This window comes from Stegodyphus dumicola, chromosome 6 (assembly GCF_044657685.1).
Source record: "Stegodyphus dumicola isolate Sdum_Otavi_A_Nest chromosome 6, ASM4465768v1".
NCBI classification, from domain to species: domain Eukaryota; kingdom Metazoa; phylum Arthropoda; class Arachnida; order Araneae; family Eresidae; genus Stegodyphus; species Stegodyphus dumicola.
Window position 1 is genome coordinate 83517334 of NC_140773.1, and position 23360 is coordinate 83540693.

General features: G+C 32.6%; 1 protein-coding gene across 4 annotated transcripts in view; it reads right to left on the minus strand.

Moving 5' to 3' along the window:
- Window positions 1–23360, minus strand: part of LOC118204554 (uncharacterized) — a 325427-nt gene that overhangs the window by 40318 nt on the left and 261749 nt on the right. For 3 of the 4 annotated variants that reach the window (XM_085818614.1, XM_085818611.1, XM_085818613.1), the window contains exons 2-3: window positions 6508–6816; window positions 4946–5496 (exon numbers count right to left, since the gene is read on the minus strand). In XM_085818614.1, coding sequence (XP_085674740.1) covers window positions 4946–5496; window positions 6508–6726 — 770 coding nt within the window. In that variant the 5' untranslated portion in view covers window positions 6727–6816. Of the gene's footprint in view, window positions 1–4945; window positions 5497–6507; window positions 6817–14579; window positions 15151–23360 lie in introns of those variants that run through there. The other variant, XM_035376866.2, reaches the window with a different exon arrangement.

Here is a 23360-nt window from a genome sequence, read left to right on the forward strand (position 1 = left end):
GGCACTTAGCTATTTTACGAACTTAAAATAAATTTCGCGTTTCAATAAATCGAATGAGTACGAATTTATTTAACAAAGTGAGCTTAACACCTTTTCAACGGGATTTTTTCTTAAAAAGTTTATTTCTAAAAATGTACAGTTTATTTTTCTTTGATTTTTGGATACGTTAAACTTTCATCCTTGCGACTCCTTTTACAAAAAGAATTTTGGAAAAATGATAATATTTTGTATATTTAAAAATTTCTTTTTAAATGAGGCTTCCGAATACACTTCTCACATCTTTAAAAATGTGATTTTGGCAACAATTTTCCTTTCTTATTGTTGTTGATAGATTTTTGATGAAATCTCATCATTTTGAATAGTTTCATTCTTTTAGAAATATGGGTTTGGCAACAATTTTTCATCGTATTTCTTATGTTACTGTTTTTAAGAGATTGGCATATTTCATTGTCATTTTTACTCCCTTGTACGAAGTAAAAAGGAAGTATTGTAATCGCGAAAAGTTTCAGGCAGCATATTTCAACGAAAATACCCCATTTTGACCTCTTTCAAATGCAATTTAACGATGTATTTCCGTGATATCTGTATGTAAGGACAGAATAAAACACTCTTTTCCTCCAAAAAAAATTATAAAACTGCTTTAAAATGAATTCTGAAGAGAATTTTTCGTGGCGTCTGCACGAACGTATCTCGCATAACTCAAAAACGAGTAGCCTCAGAACGTTGAAATTTTGTATATAGGACTGCTATAACATGTAGATGTGCACCTCGTATTTTAGTAGTAATCGGCCGCACTAAACGTATATAAATATATTTATATATATATCCACTCTGTTACCCGGCTCGGTGATCTCAGTTTCTTTGCTCTTATATGTTTGTAAATTGTACATTTTTTGCTTTAAAAATGATTGAATTATGTTGTTCTTATCTTCCGGTTAAGGTTTTTATGCCTTTAGTAAATCTGTATGCAATATTTTTAGAATTATCAAAAATTTTAAAATTGTTTAAGTGCCGCTAAGCCTAATAATGTTTTTGATGGCGGCCATTGCTCTTGTTTACATTTGAAACAGCAGGATAGCGGATTTGTTGCCAATCTAGAGAAACTTAGCTTCGCAACAACAAAGATAACGCCTTCATTTATCATTTAAATCATGCTTAATCCTTTCTGGAATTTTTTCGAGGAAATAAGCGTTTAAGGTTTACTTTGTAATTTTTAATACAGATATTTTGAGATTTTATGTATTTTTGCCTTGTCGCGAAGTGAAAACTGAATTAATTGAATGAGAAATACTCAATCGCCTGTGAAAAACTGTTTCTTTTTTGTTTTATTTGCTTAATTTCTTTTATACATAGTTGTAGCTTTATTATAGTATTTGAATAGAACATGTGGCAACGATTAGATAATTCTTTAAATGATATACATTTTGTGCATTCTGAGTTATAATATGAATGAAATATAATAGTGTTAAGTAAACCTAGTGCTAGAGTGTCGCTATGGTAAACAAAGTGAATTTTAAAGTATGCATTTATTCTATTGTGGTTTATGCGGTGTCGGGAAAGTAGGTTTAATTCAATCTAATAAGTTTAAATGAAATACGAGAAATATTCCGTACAAGGAAGTCATGTGGTGTACACATCAGATTTTTTACATATATAATACATTTTTATTGATTTTTTTTTAAATAAAGTTGTTCTGCAGAGTAAAATTCTGCGTGGAATTTTTTGTTTTTTGAGTTTCTTTCATGTTATTTTTTGCTTATTTCACTATTTGTAAGCTACTGAAAAGTTTAGCATGATTTTTTTACTTCAACGGAAAGTTGGTTATTTTTTTATTAGGATAATTAATATTTGTATTAAGGGATATAGCTTATTTCATTGCAATTTTTTTCTCTTGAAAATATAAGATAAAATATCATTAATTATACTTTGCTTTTCAGAATTTTTTGTTTTTTGTATTCTTTTCTGTTATTTATTGCTCATTTCACTGTCTTTAAGATATTGAAAAAGTTTGGAGTGATTTTTTTTTTTTTTTTTTTTTTTTTTTTTAGGAAGCAAAGTTCTTAACCTCCTTTATACCATTTGAGTTCTTAAGATTTTGCAAAGGGAAGTTGGTTAATTTATTTATTAGGATAATTAATATTTGTATAAAGGGATATTGCTTATTTCATTGTAGTTTTGTTTTATGTAATAACTTTTTTTTTTATGAAGTTGTTCTGCAGAGTAAAATTCTAAGCAGTTTTTAAATTTAACGTCTGGTGTTCCCTTCAGCTATTTTTCCGGTACATTTATTTAAAAGCCAGACGAAGGCTGGCAGCGGAGCTGCTAGTAATAATACTAAAAGTTTACAATCATCAAATTCCTTCTGTTCAAGGTCCTCATAACTGATAAAATTTAATAAAGAATATATACAGATTAGCCAAGTAAAAAATTTGAAAAAAAGCTAAATGAGAAAGTAACAATCAAAAAAACTAAAGTTACAATTATGACCGAAAGCCGCACAGTATAAGAATAAGCAAAGAGTCAGATAAAGAGAAAGATATCAGTGAACTAATCTAGGAACAAAAAGGGAAATAAAAAGCGGAGGTCCGGGAAGATAAGGCCTGACGCATACTAATTAATAAGCAAATAAATAAACTGAAGACAGGCGATGAGATTGTGAATGAGAGACAGCGCAAGGTGATTTCCGAGTAGCAACCGCTGATCGACTATGAGCAAGGAAATAGAACCGGATATGCCAAGAAGAGGGATGTCACTGTGTCAGCGGAACGCTAGATGACCTAATTGGGATGTATTTGGGGATTTCGTTGCGTCCTCAGCTTTGCGCCCCGACTCTCACCTGTCCCAAGATCCTCTTTTTCTAAATTTAAAAGTGAATTTCAGTATGAATGAAAATCGATTGAGAAGCGAAGTAACGACCAAAAATCTCATTTTTCCTCAACTCCCTAATTTGCAAAAAATTCTTTTTTGAGATCATATCAAGGAAATAAATAAGTCGAAAGATGTAAAACGTGACTATATGACAAAAGTCAGATTTTATAGGAGCAACAAAAACTATACCATTCCTCACAATAATGTCAGAAGTCAACAACAAAATATTACGAGATTGATATAACTAGGTTCCATGCAATTCAGCGTTTTTCAAACTTCTTTTGAGATTCTTATGAGAAATAGGCTAGTTTTCAGCTGCTTCTGTAAGATTTGTCTTCTGTCACACAGTCCCTTTTTATACCTTCCGATTCAAATGTGCAGTACACTTTAGCTTCAGTACAACCTCGACATTAAGATTTGGTTTCAACAGAGTTACATTAAATCAGTAGTGATCAGCCATGCATTAAGCAATTGTTTGTGGGCAGGATAAGATTCAGTAATCTTAATACTTTTATATCAACGGTAATATCTACCTTGCGAGTGATCCGACGTTCTTTTGCGAAGACTTAAATATATTAAATTACCGAAACCTTTCTATACTTCAGTGCAAACCGCTTTCCATTAATTCAATTCAATGATTAAAAGGTATTATGCTTAAATAGTACTTTGAAAATTAAAGGGAAAAGTTATCATGCATAGTAGAAATACTTTTATAACACAAATTACACTATTGTTCAAAAACATATTTACATACATGAAAATAATGATGTTTCATAAAGTAATCAATCAATCTATTTTTGATATAATGAGCTAAATGCAAACTAAATATCATTATTCAATCGTATTTGGTTTGTTTGTTTCTAAAATGCAAATAATAGCATGATATTATCCAAAGCGCTTTGCACACAATTCATCCTCCCGCACAAAATTTTGCAATAGATTTCATATTATTGAGTTGATGGCAGCAAAAATCTCACATGGAAAAATTTGATATCTTCATGTTAATTGGAAATTTTGACCTATCCGTCATTTAACGCATACAAAAGCTTAGTATACATTTTGCCCAATAAAAATCGGTAAATATTTTTTGCTCTCATACTGTGCAACTGAAGACTTACTTTTTTGAAATGCTCTGTAAAAAAGTGGAAGTTGTCTGGAATGTCCAGTTTTCCACGGAGGAAAAAAATCGAAAATAAGCATGAATCCAATGCTGTTTTCTGCCTTTCATTCTCAGATATGAATCTTGAAGCAAAACTCATTTACAGCAGATATCATAATTTATTTATAAACACATCTTATCAAAGCCGGAGCAAAATAAGCACATGCTTAGGATATCAAGGAAAAGGGACACTACAAAAAACCTTCCATGCCAATTTTACCAAGTAATTTATCGTAAAGCTAAACCAAAACCGAGCCAGAAGGAAATTGGCATATATATATATATATATATATATATATATGACGGCTCAAAATTTACGGCCCTGCACGTATTTCTACTGTTTGCTCGCGATCTACCTAAAATATACGATATCTTGATGCATCAAGCGGATCATTAACAATTTCAATCATTAACAGTTATGTATCTGAAGGCACATCGATAATGGTGAACGGCTAAATGCAATTCATATTGTATTCCTCGGAACAGTGAAATAAAGAACAGCATCTCTTGTTTTCTATGCAGCGCGCGTGGTATACAATATTAAATATGCTACACTATTTAAATTACACCATTTTATTGATAATTCATAGTGTTTAAACTAATATATTACTAACATTATTAATGAGTTTTTAAATATTTTTCGACTATCTTCCCACTTGTATTCCACGAAATGAAGCTTATGTTTAAAAAATTACATCAAAACCTTTGTTTTCTGCTAGTTTAAGAGGAACTTAATGAATTAACTGCATTTTACGTATATTTTATTGTATATAAAAGTCATGATTAACGCAAACTTTATACACACAGATAGATTTAGTTTAAACAACAACCGTAAATAATCCTGAATATCTACTTTTTTGGAGGTGAGCTTATTTCGCTGCAAATAATCAAAGAAAATTATTCGAGAATTAGACTTACCTCATGGCAACATTACTTCCATCTATGACGATATGTCGCAGATTTGATGGATCGTCAAGAAGTGCATCACACGTTATCCTTCCGCCTTCTAGGTTATCAGGATCTACCACAATGTCCTCACCACCCATTCTTTCCAGTCTCCTTGGAGGCGAAGGTGGTTGAAAAATGGCTGAAGAAGAGGCGCCCAATTTGATCAATTCAGCTAGCAGTTCATTCTGACTGGGCTGCGCACCCAGCTTTTGCAGTGCAATCTGCACTTGGTTTTCCGTGTAGCCAAGCTTCAATGCGAATTCGACACGACTCGTATAATTAGGGTCTGCCAGAATAGAATCAAGTTCCCTACGATTAGCATCAGCTGCATTTGGATCTCTAGTAACATATTCTGCGAATTCTGCAGCTAATGTATCTGAAACTGTCCGACTAACGTCATCATGGTGAGGATCAAAAAGCTCCTGAGTCTCACTCTGTGGAGTACCAACAGATTCGGCAATTTCGTAATCGGAATCGTAGCTGGAATCTTCGGATTCGAGATTTCGCCCCTGTCGAAAAACCTAGAAAAATATATATGTATAATTAAAATAACTTCTCCGTACAATATCCCTCCCTATTTTCATTCAAGTAGCTAAAAATAGCAACTTAAACCTCTAACACAATATGTATGACAATGGTAATAGCAAGTAACAAGGATACTTTAATAAGGAAAAGAGGATTTTTAGCGACATTACATCTGCTACACTTAAAATTAGTATTAGCGTAAAAGAAATAAATTGTGACCAAAGAAGATTCCGTCAGTATGTTATTTTGAAGAATAGGTCAGTTTTTAGAGAATACTACTTTTGCAATTATTATTTTTTTTTTTTATTTTTAAATTTTATTTTATAACTATAACTTTTTTTTCTTTGTCGCTGAAACAGAAACGGTAAAGGGGAGAGACGATTTAAATTGTGACAAAATAACTTAAATTTAAAATTAAATAATTCATCGATAAAGAGCTACATTTGTTTTAAGCAGCAAAAAGACAATTATGTTATAAATTGTATCATACCTTAGATTTTTTTTATTCGTTCAACAATGGAAAATTAAAAGTGGAATCATATGGGCGGAATTATACATCAGATGCAATGTACTACATATATGAATGCAAAGAATTTCCAGCAAATAGTCTCATGACTAATGCAACGAACAAGGCTATTCATTAAGTTGTCACGCTTAGATGAATGAGAAAAGGGGATTGAAAATCACATTCCCTTTCGGTTTCATTTCCATTAAACGCCTAAAGTTTGAAAAGACCTAAATTTGCATTCATCGCATAGAACTCCGAATAACAAGAAAAGAAACTTTACCTCTTCTGACATAAAGCCATTCTTTTTTGCCAAGATACACCCAAGGTAATGATAAGAAGGAAAACCCATTAATATAAATTCGCGTGTCTACATCTAACTAGTAGACAAGGTGGACTGCAACACCTTTGCAGCCAACACCTTTCTCGACGAGGAAAGTTTATAACCAGTAAAATTAGCATCAGTTCTGAGTTTTCTAGAACAGAAAAAATCGAAATTTACCTCTCGAGATTGCGTTCCGGTCTGGCTGATAAGGCCCAGCTCTCCCATGATGTCAGTGGCTTTCCCTTTGGACTTGGCAAGTGCGATATCCTGGGCCTTCGCATCGAGAAAGCGAATGGCAGTGAGGACATTCCGTTCCTGACCAGTGATTAAGACTTGGTTATCGGGGCCTTCGAAACGAACCATCGCACTGGATTCACGTTCCACCTCGTCCCGCATTGGGACCAATTGCTGGAAGATATCAGCAGCGTACTGGCAGCGCCGTTCACAACGAGAGGTGCCGTCCGAACATGCAGCGAGCAAATAATCCTGAAACAGGAAAGCAGCTGTTATGGCAAATGAAACAGATGATAAAAATAGCATTTAAGTCATAAAAATACAGTAAAAGCTCACTATAATGTAGAAAAATATTAGAATTTCAGACCAAGGGATATTTTATCGAAAGTTATTCGATAATATTGCAAAGATTTCTAATATCCCAGACCATTAGGTGATTGCATTTTAGAAATCAGGGCCGGTGCAACTCGTGCGGTTGTGCTGGACAGTATAATTTTTAGAATTTAAAGAATCATCAAGCCACAAAATTTAGGAATAGCAAAACTTTTAGAATTTAGGGGAGGAATGGGCAGCAGAATTTAGGACCTGAACAGAGACTGCACGAGGTAGCAAAGTGTCTAGCATTGGCCCTGTTTACAGTCACAAGCAGAGCCAGATTTAGACTTCAAGCCCTAAGCTATTTGAGATACGGGGACCTTTATAAGTCTATTATAATATATTTTAATACTATTTATACTATATTCTTGGGGGATCCTAAGCTATAGCTTGTGTAGCTTATAAGTAAATCCGGCCCTGGTCAAAAGGAAAGAAACCAATTATGAAGACAATGGTAAAATACTACAACGAGATGATTGGTATATAAGGTATTTCTCCCACCTTCTTAACATGCCTTCGTGTTGTGGTCAGCACACTCGGTGCGTATTCGAGAGGTCCGTGGTTTAAGTCCTGGAGAGAGCATTACTCATTTTTTCATCTCTCCTGCTTTCAAAACATATGTAATGTCTCTACAGGTACATGGCATTTAACAAAATCACTTTTTCCATTTGATTTTCATTTCCAAAACAGCAATAAAATTTACATTCATGATCAAATGAAAACTAAACTTATGGATCATCATTCAGGACAATCGGATTCCGAAATAAAATGCATTAAAAAATCAGTCTCCTTTCAGCCTGTAACGATGAATATATACCATAAAATATTTAACTATTTTATTATTCGTCAAAATGTATCGAATTTACTCCAGTATTTCCTTCCTTTTCTAGTAATTTTACCGTTTGGGAATCGACAGAAGAAAAATTAACCGTTGTATATCATTTCTGAGGGGAAGACCTGAAAGATGAACTTAGCAGATAGAAAAGCCTATGAAGATGAATCAGCATCATTCTATAATTACAATAGTCTGTACTTTAGTTTAAGTTACAGTTATTGCTTTTAATGTCATTCTTTTTCCTTGCACAATGTATTTGGTCCAGATGTCTTATGTTGTTATCATAAGTCAAAAATTTTTAAATTAGATGCTGCAATATTTTTATATTCAACAAAAAGCAACATTTTTTTTTCTAAGAAACTATTAGGATTGTCTAGATGACTAATTCAAATTCTAGGCATTTCATCCCGATATGATCAGAATTTTCTCATTTGGAAACTTTCAGAATAAAACAATGATGAAACCTCAGGTATTTTCAATTTCAATTATGTACATTTACGAATAATTACTTAATTTTTATTTTTGCATCTAGTCGTATATTTCTAAAAAAAATGGAGCAATATATGTTGTTGTGACTTATGTCACTTGTCTGACAGTAACATCAGAACAAGCCCACGAAACTCATCGTGGCAAGGAGTGCAAGACTGTGCCTGTCGTTGGCAAGAGCCTTGAGGTGACAATACAACTTTGCTCCCAATTTTGATGTAAGGCACCGCGGGGGAGGATGGGTGCGAGGGTCTCCCACCCCTCTTTCCCTACCATCAACCTCTCGAGAGGCTCGCCGCATATTTAGAGTGCCCCATGCAGCAGAGACTCTATACATTTACAAACATCTATGCCTCCTCCGGGATTCGAACCAGGTCCGTTCGGTATGGCAGTCAGCGTCGCTAACCATTATCCCAGTTGGGCGGCGGAACAATATATGAAAACATATTTATTTAATTTCCACGTCTCCAAAAGAAACTGGGAAATACTCATGATGATTAAGAAGTTTACGGTAGCTGGTAACGACAAGCGCAGTACTTCTCAACATTACTGTAACCTTAAAAGTTAAATTTCATACAATACACTTTTCAACACACCGAAGTTTACGGTAACACACAGAGGGTACACGGGAGGTCCATGGTAATACTTTTTATACTAAAATAATAACAAGATACTTATATCTATAGAAGCAATTACTCACTTTGAGATTTTAGATTTTATAACAAGCTATTTATATCTACAGGAATCAGAACTTTTAAACTTAGCAGCATTTTCAAAAGTGAACAAATTTAAGTTTTTAGAAAATAATTACCACTATTTTCTTGAATAGGTTTTTCTGGTAGCTGTTAGAAACAATTACTCACTTTGAGATTTTATAAACTTGGTTTATTATGATTATCACTAATTAAAAATTTGTTCACATGAAGTAAAGAGCTTCAAAATCAAAGAAAAGAGTCAACAATAAAGAAATTTAAAAACATTTTTTGAAAACATATATGTGGTGGAATTTTTTTTTTTTTTTTTTTTTTTTTTTTTTTTTTTTTTTTTGTTTGTTTGTTTGTTTGCATTTAATTAGAATTACATTTCTTTAAATTGGAGTTCCTATGCAGCGACAGACGTTATTTGTCAATAAATTTGTTCATTTGATGCCACACCCACTGTAAATGGATTTCAAATTTCTTCGTTTAAACTGTTTTGCAACAGGAGACACCATAATAAACGCATGCTTTTGGTGGCACCAAGTAGTGCTTATGTTAATTGGTATGAATTTAAATTGCATACCTGTGGATGTTTCACATTCAATATAATTATTAAGTTATTGTTTGTAGAACTTAACGTTGAACTTAAACTTTGCAAGTTAAGCCTGTTTTCTAAATTTATTACAGTTTTTGTCGCAAGGCACCCACATTCTTATGGCGAAACTTAATGAAGTTGGAATCATTAAGATGAAGTGATACAAGGGTGGTCATAGAAAAGCTTCTCTGATATAAACTCCTAGAGCTCCGCTCAACCCATCGAAATGAAATCCTATCCGCTCAACCAATCGAAATGAAATCTCAGATATTGTTATTTCAAGGTATGCGCTGAAGATTGTAATGATTTAAAACAATAGACAACACTTCTTTGCAAATGTTTCACGCTGGCAATTTTCGCCATACGTGTATCAGTCCTCTGCCATCCATGTTTTTTCAATGCGCTGATCAATTTGCGCAGGGAAAAAAATGGGTGTTGCCATTTTAAAATTTCGAAATTTTGTCACTATAACCGTAACCGTGAGAACTCCATTGTTTTAAATCATCACAATCTTGAGAGCATAGCTTTAAATAACTATATCTGAAATTTCATTCCGATTGGTTGAGCGGACAGGCCGTTAGGGGTTCATATATTTGGGGAAATTTTTATGACCACCCTGTATATTATTCTCACTAATTGCGCAACGTTATTTCTTTGCTTTCATATTAATTTCTCGGCTCAGATATAGATATGTAACACATATATCCCATTTGCTCAAGTAATCCGCTCATTTCACGTTATTTCTAAATTGAATCTATTTCCCATTACAATTCAACAAATTTATCTAGTTATTACCAAAAATATGTAATTTGTTAACTAATTCATATATTTGTATAATACTTACACGTTTCATTATTAGCCTTATACAAAACAGAGAGAAAGGAAAGGGGGGACCCTCACAGGACAAAAATAATTTAGGAAATAAAATCACTAATTGTTTTATCTTGACAAAAGAAATTCAAAATCGAAAATCATTTATTAAAAATAAAAGTCAGAATTGCACTTTGACTTCCGAAATAACAAATACAATAGTACCACACAATCCGCTGCGTCTCAAAATAGCTTGTAATTCGCTTCCTTGATAGTTATCGTCATCTACTCTAGTAAACGATACCTATATCATGTAAGACGTTATCCTGTAAAAATCGTGTAATTCGACCGTGGGTCAGTCGCAGAGAAATTAAATTTATCTTTTAGATTAAATTACTGAAATAATGCCGCAGAACAATAAACTCGATTAATCAATATCATTAGAGCTAATTAGTCTTAAAGAAACACACCTCATTAAGAAAGATAGCTGCAGTTTTAACGTGCCAATCTGAAAGAGAAAATATAAACATTGCAGCAGTTCTTAATAGTTATATTTTTCATTTCTCTGCTTAAAAGTAGCAATCGACGGATGTTTTTTGTTTAAGTGAATGTGAAAAAAACGCACCACGGATATTTGCCTAATAGGGGAGGAATGTCTTTCGTTCAAATTTATAAAAAGGAAACTGACTCGTATTTATATTACGGCCGCCCTAAATGATACAAAGGTTAGCGGCTGCTGGCTGCTAACCCAAAACCAACGGTGTGGGTTTACTCCAACGCGTCTTGGTGTTTGAACCCTCCACCCCCCTCCCAACACACACATGAAAAATTGGTCTACCTGGCAAAACTCTCGGTGTCTTCTCCGACCAATGCCTTCATGCAAACGCACGGTTGAATAACCCAAATTGCCCCCACCCCAAAACGAAAATACCTTATGTCTGTTTCACCGGAATTCGAAGCCAAATTGGATTATCAGTGATTTGAAGATCTGGCCACTATACTGAATTGTCACAAATCAAGAGCATGAGTATATCATAAATAAATAATAATAATGATATTTGTGACGGTGGGGACAAATAACAGTAAAGTAAGAAACGACATTTTTTTACGTACCTATACAAGAATTTATTAAAATAAACAATGGAAACTATAAGTATATTTCACCAACTGCTGCAAAAATATGGTTTATGACTTCAATCATAATGCAAAGAGACGAAAAGAAATCATAAACTAACATGTAGCCTCAATTCCAAGCAGTAAAATCTTATACAATTTATTCAGTTTTTTAAACTATCACAACACTGACTTAAAAACCCACGACAACCTGTTTACAAACCTCACGTTTCATCAATTAAACAGAATTTTGAATGCAAGACCAAACCGGTCACAAGCAGACATGTATTAAACTCTTTCCAATTACATTCACGTCAGGAATATATAAACTATAAACTATTCCAAGTCGCGATCTGGAAGAAAAAGAAGCAAAAATAGTTCCTAAAGGCTGGTGACAAGGTCAACACGAAAAGACTGACACTAGGCGATGCCTATGACGACATCAAATCAAAATACGTCATACTGAATTAGCGTGACGTCACATCAGAACCATCGAAGGCCAGAGAGCGGGAAAAGAAGGACGGAGATGGTGAAACCGAATAAACACAGGTATTTTCGACACGTTCCCGTATGATCACGGGTTTCATTTTTGTTTGGCAATGAAGCGCTTCCCGGATGCAGTTCGAACACAATGGCATATTTTTACTTCGGTTAGCGCAATCGAATACAAACTTAACCATCCGACAACAGGTGGAAATTCCGAAGTTGTCCATCAATTATAAACAATAAAAATATTTTATCATTCAAAAGTTTACATGATTCTCATAACATATATACATCAGAATATACTAATAACACAAAAGCAATTCAGTCGAATTTATTTACTATTTAAAGAAAAACTCGACACAAAATATCAGCAAAAAAAAAATATTTAAATGCCTTTCTACCTCTTGAAGTTTGAGATGGAACGCATATGCCTAGACACAGACATGAAAATTCCAAAAGAAGCTCAAAATAAATTTGACGTTAAAGCTTTTCTTTAAAACTTTAAACGTGATAGCGTGAAATATAAAAAGCCTAATATCCAGATGTGTAATTCCAATAAGCGGATTATGTGCCAGGAATAAATATTAATACCAATTTCACAAGAAAATCCTGAAGAATATGGGGCACGCTATTTTGAATTTTCTGAATGTCTCAATAGCCTAAGATTTCACGTACAATCTCTTCCCTGTATTATATGTGAAGATTCTTTGCTCAGCGCCGCCCACCCCGTATAGTTATTAGTGACACTACCTGCAGTACCGATGGGCCCGGGCTATTACGATTCCAGTAGAAGGCATGGATACCCTCAAAATATACCGCAAGCCAAAAGTCCTCTCGAGAGTTGGTGGTAGTTAAAAGAGGGGTGTTTTCTCAAAATTGGGTAAGCTTAACAGTTAGCTAAGTTCAGCGATACCTCAATTACCTGTGGCACAGGAGGTACTGATCTAGCTTCGACCTGTACCTGTATTTCCAATTCCTGACAAAATGGTAATATTAATGTATACACAAATTAAAATTTTTCCCCTTCTTTCACTCTATTTACATATATATATTTCTAATAATAAATATATATGGTATATATATGGTATATATATGGTTATATATTTTATACACATAGGCCAACAAATGAAATTTACAAGGAAAATAACCAGACAATAAATTATAACTAGAAAATAAATTACTAGATCAGAAAATAAATATTAATGTTCATCTCATATTTCATAATTAGTTACTGGAAGGCAAATCATGAAAACTATGCAGTTTTGCTAATTATTTTAAAACTTTTTTGAATTTTTTAAATTAAACACAAACAAGTAAAATAATAAATATGTCATTTAATAAGCATTCTCTAAATTCAAATTTACCATTTCCATGATTTTCGCTTCAAATTAATTTTTTATTTTTAATCTCGAAAGTTTCTGTTCTGTGAAAGAAATTAAAATCAGGAATAAGGGAACAAATAGATAAAACAAGGCAACTTTCATGACAGCTCACTACATAATGAAGGACGTCTGCACTAAATACTTTGAAGAAAAGAAAAGAGAGAAAAAAAAAAAAAAAGAGTGATATTTCCTTTAAATATGAAGAAATTTACAAACAAGTTCTTGAACATAAGGAAATATTTTTCTTAGAATTTCGGCAATAATGATAATGTGTATTTTTTTAATGTTGGATTTGACAGAAAAAGTTTCTAAATTTCAAATCCTGCCTTGAAAAAATATTCAAATTATCTCTTTTGCTGATAAGGTTTTCTTCCTTTACAAAAGACATAGAACTGTCGTTCAAAAATTAATTTCGGAGAATTCAGTGCTTGACTGACAACCCTTACGGAATTTGGATCCTTTATGGCGAAATGTCACAGTTTTAGACTCATCTGCCAAACACTACAATCCATAAATTCACTTAAACACATAACAGATACAATGTACAGAATCTCAACCAACCATTCTTACACAGAAGCAAACCAAAAATATGATCTTAAAATTAAAATAAAAAGGTAATTAAACTACAGACATTTAAAAAATGAATAGCATACGCATAATAAAATTTAAAATAAATTAATGTCTTAAAAATGTACATATGTTATTAAATCAAAATTTCATTTATTTTTAATATGAATTCGAAAATTTTAATAAAAAATTATTTCCACAATATAGTGTTAAAATTTGAACATATGCAAAATCTGCAAACAAGCACTTTCTACATTAGGTGGCACAATAATTTTACATTTTAACAGCAAACCAAGTAATGATATTTAAACATTTGTTTCACTCTAGCAGAAGAAACACATGAATGCAATCAATGGATTTCATGTTGGAAATCACTCCAGTTGGAGAAAGCTTGATTTAATGCATATTTTACAAGGTATTCAAAATATACATCTAACAATCTTTGAATTTTGTACACACACACAAATCATTGCCTCCTTCCCCTTAGTTCCGTTAATTCTAAATGCACAAAATAGCAAAACATAAAAAATAAAAACTCTTTGCTGATAATATACAGAAACAGTAAACTATCATTTTCCCTTCAGAAGAGTGGCGCAATTGAACCTATTGTAATTTTAGTTACAAGACTCTCTGAACTCTGAATCCAAACACAAGCTTGCGCAACTTACCCATTTAGTTCGCTCGGCAACTGCTGGTAGTATGGAAATGGGCTGTCGACTCATGACTATGGAATCATCTACGGCACAGATCCATGATAAGTAGTACTCCAATCACAATCATACAGAGCAATTATGAACAGATTAACAGAACAAGGTCTGTCATAAGGTTTGACCTCGTGTCCATCTAAAGCGGAACTTCATTAGCTGACCTGTCCTTTATTCCTGAGAGTGAATTTTTTTAACGGGCAAAGTTACTCTACTGAAATTAGTTCAAAAAGATCATCGCGAAAAGATAAAAAATATTCGTCATCTTTGATTTATTATGCAATTGCGCAGACAATTCCAGATAGGTAAAAAATGAAATTGTTACTCATAAAAGTGTGTTGAATTTCTGATAAGTTATCGCAAAGACAATTTTTAACTTGGATGCACAAAAACACCATAAAACGGATCTAGGCGCTTACACAAACACGGCAACAGCAAACTCAAAAATCATTATGTAAGAAAATTCTGAAAGCGGTACTTCGTAAGTGATAAAAGATTACAAAACATCAGCAAGTGTTACATCCTGCTCCAGGATAAAGTGCGGTAGAAATCCTCGAAGCTGAACAAACGTGCAAAGCCTCAGCAAGGTTACCGGTTATTCGAGCGCTTCGCCAAATCATCGCCAAATGAAACGAAATCTGCCAAAAAAAAGAGAGATGCTGCTTTCTTGTGTTTCCATTTCTGTCTCTCATATATAGTATTATTTTCAAATGATGCTATAGTTAGAGAACACACATAAACAAATAAAAAAATTTGACATAGAAAAAAAACTATAATAAACGAAAGTGAATCTTAAAAATACGAAATTTACTTATCACGTAACACCATCCCCGCAACATTTCTCTTATACATTCCAAAATGCTGGAGAATATGAAACAATATAAATTAAGCAAACTTTACACAGAATATTGGCATTTTATGATCTACATTACAATTATACATAAAATAAAATAAATAACGCACGTTTCAGCGCATTTTGTCACAAACTTCTATGTATGGTATTTTTTTAATAATACCTGTATATTTTTTTTAATCGAAAATATATAATTTGAAATATTAGATGGATAGCCTAAACTGAGAGAAAGCTATCATGGTTATGTCTTGGAGAGTTGATTTTAACAATAACAGTAAACTATCATTTTAATGTTATAAGTACTTGACATTTTAGTTAGCGTTAGAGATGAAATTTAGAAGTTTTACGCAGACTGAATGACTGGAAATAACTGCAATTTCTTCCGTAAAAGTAAAATGCTACAGCAAGGGTTTGAAAAAAGATTAGTTCACTGACCCAAGAAGGCATGTAAAAGTAATTTCACCGAAAACAATTGAGTTTTTTTTTTTTTTTTTTTTTTTTTAAGTGAGATTTCCTGCGCCATAGATATTGATTTCAATTTAATTTAGTAAAATGCCGAAAACGCCACTTTTCATGAATCTATGTCGTTGGACTGGAAAAGCCAACCAGACAAAGAAAACTAGTAATTCTTTGAATATTTTGATTTCACACTGCCTATTAATTGAACCTGTGTGAGCACATGCAAAGTTCTGGTGCTCCGGCCACTTTTTCCTGTTTCTGTTTATTTAACTGAGAAAGCTTTCAAATTAATCTAAAACATGTACAAATTTTATAACATTAAATGCCTCACAAAATCAAAACTTTTTTTCTTTATTAAAGTGCTAAAAAAAAGCATACATGTTCAAAACCTTCGAAACTAATCCTACAACTGTACGAATATTACTCTGATTCTTGTTGCCTTAACACCTTCAATTCGTTCGTTTTCGTTCGCATTTTCGTTTTCATAAATGCGACTTCAGTACCTTGTGAACTCTTCGATTTAAGCCTTTGATGCGTTATATAGAATAGAGTCCAGTTTTTAAGTACAGAGTTTAAGGCATGCTTATCTGAACAGCAGTCAATGAACTACCACAGCTCATCAACCGATTGTCTACATGAAAAATAAAAAATATGCCAGTTAGCTTTCTTTACCTCGAAGACTATCTTGCTGTTGTCTCTGTCACAAAGAAAGTCATCAGGTGTCGCAGATAGATCAAACTGAATTACACTGTGATCAGAGAGGGATTTATGACGCGTTACACACACACACACACACACAAAAAAAAAAAAAAAAAAAAAAAATCTGAAATGTTTCAGATTTTAAATTACGTCCAAAGGGGCGTTTTTTAACATTTTGTGTGTTACCTTTCTTTATTAAATATCATGTTCCTCGCACTTAAACCATAAGATCCAGTGCAACAGCAATATCGCAAAATAGTTTTAAAACGAGCATATCTTTAGAATTTCCGATACAGAGACTCACGCGCTGGAGATAAAAATGTTTTTTCTGCACAACGTTGCCATTGCTCGCTTTGAAATCCTTGAGTTTGATAATCAAAAATTCGTCAAAGTTTTAAAAAATAGGAAATCGATCATAAAACAAATTTCAAATTTCAAATTTGGTCTTCCACATGCTCATATTCGTTGGAGGATTACGTTATTCAAAATTCGATGACTCTATGTACCGTTGTTTTATCACAATACGAGAAATATACATACATTTATGCAGATTTTTCATTATTTAATTTCTTCAAATATAATGCAGGACTCTAACATTTTGTGGCAACAGTTTGAAAAGTGAACCGACATTTATCAGTCCGACGCAAAATGCCAAAACGAAACTAAATAGTCCTTCGAGATTCAAATCCCTTTGGACTAAAAAAAAAGTTCCTATATCGTTTTCATCTACTACTCCTTTCTGCATTACGTAAACTCCTGTCATATTTGCTAAATGCAGCAAATATGAACTTGTGAAAAATTTCAACTGGAGATAAAGGAGTTCGGGAAACCGCAAATATTTTCAATGCTGCCAGTTTTTAGAATCTTGATAAAATTTAAATTTTTTCCCCACCGATTTTCAATGTTTTTCTCATTAGACTTCAAATGGACTCTTGGAGTTTTAGTTTCAAATTCTGCCTTCCCTTTGAAGGATTTCATGAAATATTTCATCATCATCTATTTTATTAGAAAATTCTAGTTTTCCACATAAATCCGCTGGCAGAACAGGCTCAAAAATATCTTCATTTACACCTTCCTTATCCGTCAAACATCCACTTTCTTCTGGGGGTAGTTGACAAATATCAATACATTCTTTATCATCAAATAATGTATAAAAATATTCCAATGTCTCTTCAACAGTCTGAAATGGTTTTGAATGAGACATCAACATAATGTATGTAAACGGGAAAGTAATGGAAATCTTTAATCACGTGATTCCAATCCACACAATATATATATATATATAATGTTCTATGAACTTAAATCCATTTAGTGCGAATACAAGTTATTATTACTTGCGCAATTGCTGCAAAGTTAGTTAATAATAATTTATTTCCTAAACAGTATTGATTAACTGATTATATTATCTCCTAAGTTTAATTAAAGTAGAATTATTTTAAAAGTGTGCATCCATACTGGTAAGTTATATTTTGAAAGATGTTTTGAAGTAATTTGAAAGCAAAATGTTCATAATGTTTTAACGGGGACTGGAGTTAAATCATCACGAAGAATAATATTTCAATTGTAAAAGGAAAAATTAAAACATGTAATTATTGTTATTGATCGGAAATTAGTTGACTTTTCAAGGGGAACAAACCAACTCCCGTTCAATGAACAATAATTGATAAAAATACGTAAATATGAAAGTGTTTCGTCTTTACTCGAGTTATAAGTTAAAGCCAAATCGGCAATTCTAATCAGGCCAAATAATTCCGAGAATAGTTGCTACTCAAAGAACTTATTCTCATGAAGCATTTTAGTCAATTCAATTTGGAGTATAAATCAATTACTGTAGAGAAATCCTGTAAAACTCGAGTAACCGTCCCCGACACCATCATCTTTATGTATTTGAGTACTATATTATTTGTAGAAATTAAACATTGGAAATTGTCATTATGAAATCGAATTCAAAGTAAAGTTGAAATAAACATAGAAGAGTATAAAAAAGATAAATAATGCAAACTTCGTAAAAACAAATCAAAGAAAACATAAAAATAATATAAAAATAATATAGAAAAAAATATAAATAAGATCAGTGAATGTACATGAAGATATAAAGGCCAGAAAGGTATTAAGTAACTTACATTCTTTCTAGTGGGGGAGTTGGCAAAGTGTTCTCCTCGTGTCTGACTCAGAAGTGTAGGGTGTCCGAAAATTCTTAGCGGCAGTAGGGGCTTTGAATAATATCAGTCGGTAAGACTTGGGTGAAGTAATTTATGGTAGTGGGTGGGACTTGGAATTCTTGAGGGATGTATTTTGTGGAGTTCTTATCTGAGAGAGACCGTCTGTTAAGATTTTTTTTAAAATACTAGTGAATGGAAAAGACGAAACACTTTCATATTTGCGTATTTTTATCAATTATTGTTCATTGAACGGGAGTTGGTTTGCTCCCCTTGAAAAGTCAACTAATTTCCGATCAATAACAATAATTACATGTTTTAATTTTTCCTTTTACAATTGAAATATTATTCTTCGTGATGATTTAACTCCAGTCCCCGTTAAAACATTATTAACATTTTGCTTTCAAATTACTTCAAAACATCTTTCAAAATATAACTTACCAGTATGGATGCACACTTTTAAAATAATTCTACTTTAATTAAACTTAGGAGATAATATAATCAATTAATCAATACTGTTTAGGAAATAAATTATATATATATATATATATATATATATATATATTCAATGGCGCGTCCTTTCTTATAAGGGCATTGGCCACTACTAGGGACAGAAGTGGTGGCCATTTTATTTTGAAGGCATCTAACAGGCAGCCACCGCTGCCGAAGGACGAGACAATTTTACATCCATGTTTTCTCCGGATTCGAACCCCGGCCCTTCGTCATCGCAGTCACGCTTCCCTAACCACTATACCGTCAATCAATCAATCAATACATGTATTGCCGGGCTATCGCTAATATGTGCGATGTTGCCGGCTCAATGATAAATCTGCCATATAAGTACATGACGTAACAGTCGGACGGGATAAGAGGAGGTCTGAGGTGCGAATGTGTGAGGGGAGAGGAGAAGGGGGAAATACGGGAGTCGAAAACAAATCTCAACAGTCATAAACATCTTTTCTCGAGACTTCCTGAAAATTTTCACATTTAGAAAAATCTCTCTCGTGCTTTTATTCACTGTAACCAAAGTACGTTATGGTATTAAAAGATATACATACCTTTATACGCCAATGTCCCGTTTTGGAACATCCGCTTTTCTTAGCTCACAGTAAAAAATAATTATCATCTTTCTATGATAACTTACTATTTGTCCATATAAAATGATCTTTCTTAATTACTCTCATCGGTTTATAAAGACATCTGTTGAACTTTTAATTTTATATGAATTTTTGAATTTTGCCCGGAGAGAAGTGAGAAAGAAGGTGAAACAATTTTTTTTTTTTTTTAATCATCAAATCACTATTTATTTTAGCAACATTATATTTCTGCTAAAAATTAATCCATATTCTCTCTCCATATAACAATTTTTACAAAGCAATATGAATAAAATTGTATTTTTTATAAAATTTTAAAATTGATGTTCCATTTATGGAACACTGGCGAGTAAAAAGTTAAACAAATTAAATAATGAAGAATCTGCATGAATTTATGCATGTTTTTCGCAGTGTGAAAAAACGATGGCACCTAGAGACATCAAATTTTGAATAACGTAGCACTCCACTCGAATATGGCCATCGGGAAGCCCAAATTTGGAATTTGTTTTATTATCTATTTCATATTTTGTAAAACTTTAAGGAATTTTTTTATTAACAAACTAAACTATTTCAAAGATTAAAAAAATTAAATAAGTTCTAGGACTTCAAAAAAAAATCGACTAAGTTAAATATTTCACTTAACACCACTATGACTTAATACTTAGAAGTACCGGGGCCGAGCTACAGATGGCCGTTTAAGTTATGATTACGTAGTTAAACTAGTCGCAGGTATTATGAAAATGGATACATATTTGTCGCCTCTGATTTTCGATTTATTTATTTTCAGAACGGAACAACTGCATATGGGTAAGCATAAACTGAAATAAGTGATCACCCACCGAAGAAGGAATTTAAGAAGCTTTGAAATTAGCACTAATTTTAAACATAATAATAAACTGTAATAATATAGTAAAGATATCGCGCAAAGACATAAATACAACGGGAATTAAATAAGGCATAAAACTGATTAAATAAATTTTTATGACCGAGACTTGAAAGTATATTTCTTTGAAATGTAATCAAAAGCTTTCTTGAAAAATTAATAACATTTATGACTGGTTTTAGTAACAAAAACAATTACAATTCTCGTACAGTGATTATTCAGACTTAGTATTCCTTCTAATTTGAACTAACATACAGTTACTTCCTAGCACATGAAAGGCTTTCACCTTTATGAAATATCTTAAACAGAAACCTTATTAACAAATCAGGTTGTTTTTTGTGGCAACTTATTTCATCCGGGAAAAGAATCTAGATCACAAGTAACGGTTTTACGAACTAAACTTGTAGAAAGTAAGATTTAATAATAAAATCTAAAATTAGCTGTACAAGATAGATACAACAGACGCCCAACTTCGAGATGTGAATCTAAGCCCACATACATCCTGTTTTGAGAAAAGAAGTTCCGGTGTCCTAAGGAATAAATACTTTTGGGACGCTAATGTTTCCCTGTTTAAAAAGAAGCAGCCGAGAAATTCAGATACATTATACGTTGTGCATTTCAGTGCACAGTATGTAATATTATTTATCATTTTAGTGCAAGCTTTTGTTGACAAACTTTGCTTGTTTCCAAGAAACTTGGGAAACCTATGGGATCTCAGGAATGAGAGCAAAATGAAATATTCGCGTAGAACCTAATCATACGCTGAATAGAGACATATTCTACCCTTAAAAGGTAAAACCTAATAATATTCTTCAGTTTAGGAAGTCCCTTGAGATGGAAATCTTTCATGATTTAACATAAAAATTCCGATAGTTTCACTTTAATTATAGATTCATTTCTGACTTTAGTGCAAGCTTTTGTTGAAATCCTTCAGTTACAAATTTCTAAAATTTTCTATGATAAATATAAAGTTATGAGATAAAAGAATAAAATACAGCCACTTTCAACACGACCTCATTTTTTGAAAATTAACAACAGATTTTTAAAAAAAAGTGAATTTCTTTTGATAGAAGCATGGCAAAAGTAAAAGTGAATTGTAGGAGGCAGAGTTTCCTTCACAGTTTCAGTTTCTTAACATCTTATTTTCATTTTTGTTGCCTAAAAGAAATAAACTACGTTCCATGCACAGCATCTGTAACGACATACGAAAGAGTTTACGTAAATTACACATTTTTTTTTTTTTTTTTTTTTCTAAAGACATTGTAGAGTCATTAGAGCAGAAAATGAGAAAAATGAGCAATGCCGTCGCTGGGATGCGAACTTCGGACTTTTCAGTTGCTAGCCGTATATGATTCCAATTACTCATATCTTACATTTTACGCTCAATGATGAATTCAATCTGTATGCATTATCTTACATTCTATCCCACATAAAGGACGATTGAAAATGCAGAGACCCAGTTACAGAGCCCTGGTGATGAAGAATTATCGTCCTCCTATTTTAATTCGGGCGCCACTTTCTATAATTCTTTTGTAACCTTTCACTTTCTATAATTCTTTTGAAACATAAGAAATCAGCGTACCCTTTACTGAGGTTCGAACTCCGAACCTCTAGCTGTACGTGTTTCCAATTACATCACGAAGGCACGCGGTAAGGAAGGAAATCACACAATTACGGATCACGAAATATTTGCAAATCATCAGCTTAGAGAAGTCATCTGCCCCTTAAACAGAAAAGAAGAAATACGAAGATCAAAACACTCTATCATTAAACTAGAAGAAAGCTCAAACTCCTTTAAAAACACATGATTTAAATGTTATGGATAACAGTATAAAGCACAATATTGTTAAATATATAAATTCTTGTTCTCTTGAAGGAATAGTGAGACAAAAAGAATTCAGAGACGACAGCATAATCGGAAAATTTTCGAAGGTATTAAATGTGCCGGATGAATTTGAGCAACAAAGGCTAAAAGCATCACTGGGTTATAAATTATATGAATTTTTGCTTCATTAAAGAGTTTAACTGAAATATTTAATAAGAAAATATCTGATATTTATAACTAATTAATTCACAAATGACCGTAGGAACGGAACTTAAATATCTCTAAAATCAGAACAACAAAGACATTTTTCCAGTCCTGTAAAGTAAATATTACTGAGATTAACATTAGTACATTTAATAAAGCAAATATACAAAATAATAACAGGAAAAAGAGAGAGGGATTTGATACATAGAAAGATAAAGGTTGTTAAAAAGTATCCTAACGGAAAGAGAACAAATGCAGAAACCCATGGTTTCTTAACCATTTGCACCCTGAAATTTACAAGTTTATTCACAACTGTCCTATATAAGAGATTTAATAAAATTTTTAGCTCTTTCTCAACAGAAACAAAGTTGTTACCTAATTACCTTATGACACATCAAAGTACAATATTTCAGAAGCATCCATACTGATTCAAGTTACACTAAATAAGACAAAGCCCTCGGATTATGCAGTGGCACAGCGAGAACTTTTGTTTTTCTGGCTATATAAGCCAGTTATAAGGTAAGGTATTACATAATAAATAATATATATTAAGGTATTTCTTCCTCCTT